A 1631-nucleotide genomic window follows, 5' to 3' on the forward strand; every position below is an offset into this window, starting at 1 on the left:
AAAAGTCAGAATTCTGAGAAAAAAGTCAGAATTCTGAGAAAAAAGTCAGAATTCTGAGATTAAAGTCCGAATTTTTTCAGTGGCCCTAATCCTCTTCCGTACAAAAGCGTTCATAGTAAAAAATGTAAAGATTCAAATGTGAAAATATTCAATCTTGGTTATTTTCCACAACAAAAATTCAATTTTCTTTCTTTTATCCTCAGTTATTTTTCTTTATTTACGTGAAACAAATGAGAAAACCAGGGAAACATTTAGAAATACCAAGACAAGCCTTTTTATTTAGCAACAACCCGCCTCAATGGTTTGGCAATAATAAAAACAGATCTGTATTTTCTGTGCGTACGCAGATAATGAGGTATGCTGAGCAGAGAATCCCCACACTGAATGAATACTGCATTGTCTGTGATGAACGCCATGTCTTCCAAAATGGGCCCATGCTGAAGGTACGACTCCATACAAAGAACCAGGATGGGGGATGAGCATGTGTGTATTTACTGGAGATTCTGCTTTTCTCAGACTGCTGTTTGCACACGGGAGCTGTGCGTATTTTCCTTTCACACACTCGGAGTTATGTCTGCAGCAACAGAAGAGGTTGCCACCGGTGCAGAGGTCAGCAACGCGTTCAGGTGCTGTTGTAGTGATTATAGAGTTTAGGATCCCACTAATGTCTGCCGTTACAGGTGATTGACCTGCTGGTGGCCATGTGCAGAGCTGCTCTTCTGTCATCACGCAAAAGCATCATATTTGAACCGTATCCCTCCGTTGTTGACCCATGCAACCCCAAAACTCTGGCCTTCAATCCTAAGGTGAGCTTCTAACCTCATTTTCTAAGAAACTGTAACATTTTTACCCATATATTAAATTACCATTGCTTTTTGTGACAGAGAAAGAGCTTTAAACGGCTGCAGAAAGCTCTGGATGGCGTGCTGCTAGTCAGGAAGATGGCTCAGGTGACTTAATATAAAAAAAATAAATAAAAAACATTAACATGTTTTTGTCCTGCGTACTTATGAGGCGCAGTTTATAAAGTTAAGCAGACAAAAATTAAGAGAAATATTTATGGTTATTTAGCGTGTTTTAAGAGAAAAATAAGGAGTTTATTTTATTCCAAGCCGTTTTTTCACTATGTCAATCATTCATTTATAAAAAAATCTTACTTTGTTAAATAAATATTTAATTTGCAAATTAAATACCGGTATTTAGTTTTTTGAAATAAATATTTAGCTCCAAACTAAATATTTATTTTGGAGCTAAACATTTATTTAACAAACTACTTTGGGAAAACGATCTAGAAACAAGTTAAAATTTCCTTAATTAAGTGTATTTACCCTTAATTTGAGCAGGTTAATTAGATATTTTGCCAATGGAATGAGTATTTTTACCCTTAAAATAAGATATTTAGATAATATGCAATTAAAATAAGACAATGCAATAGTGTTCTTATTTTAAGGGTAAGTTGTCTTGTTCCATTGGCCTTGTCTCTTTTTACCTCCTCAATCCAAGAAAAAATCCACTTATTTGAAGAAAAAAATGATTTTTTTCCAGTATAAATGTTTAGTTTGTTAAATAATATATTTAGTTTGGAGCTAAATATTTATATAACAAACAAAATATTTAGTTTTTTAAATAAA

General features: G+C 33.8%; 1 protein-coding gene across 1 annotated transcript in view; it reads left to right on the forward strand.

Moving 5' to 3' along the window:
* The window catches only part of LOC107096721 (poly [ADP-ribose] polymerase 6-like), a 25580-nt gene that overhangs the window by 18926 nt on the left and 5023 nt on the right, over positions 1-1631 (forward strand). Inside the window, exons 9-12 of the mRNA XM_015393500.1 lie at positions 348-443; positions 517-609; positions 681-806; positions 885-950. Of these exons, the coding sequence (XP_015248986.1) occupies positions 348-443; positions 517-609; positions 681-806; positions 885-950 (381 nt within the window). The remainder of the gene's footprint in view (positions 1-347; positions 444-516; positions 610-680; positions 807-884; positions 951-1631) is intronic.

Source organism: Cyprinodon variegatus, unplaced genomic scaffold (assembly GCF_000732505.1).
Source record: "Cyprinodon variegatus isolate N-32 unplaced genomic scaffold, C_variegatus-1.0 Scaffold645, whole genome shotgun sequence".
Lineage (NCBI taxonomy): Eukaryota > Metazoa > Chordata > Actinopteri > Cyprinodontiformes > Cyprinodontidae > Cyprinodon > Cyprinodon variegatus.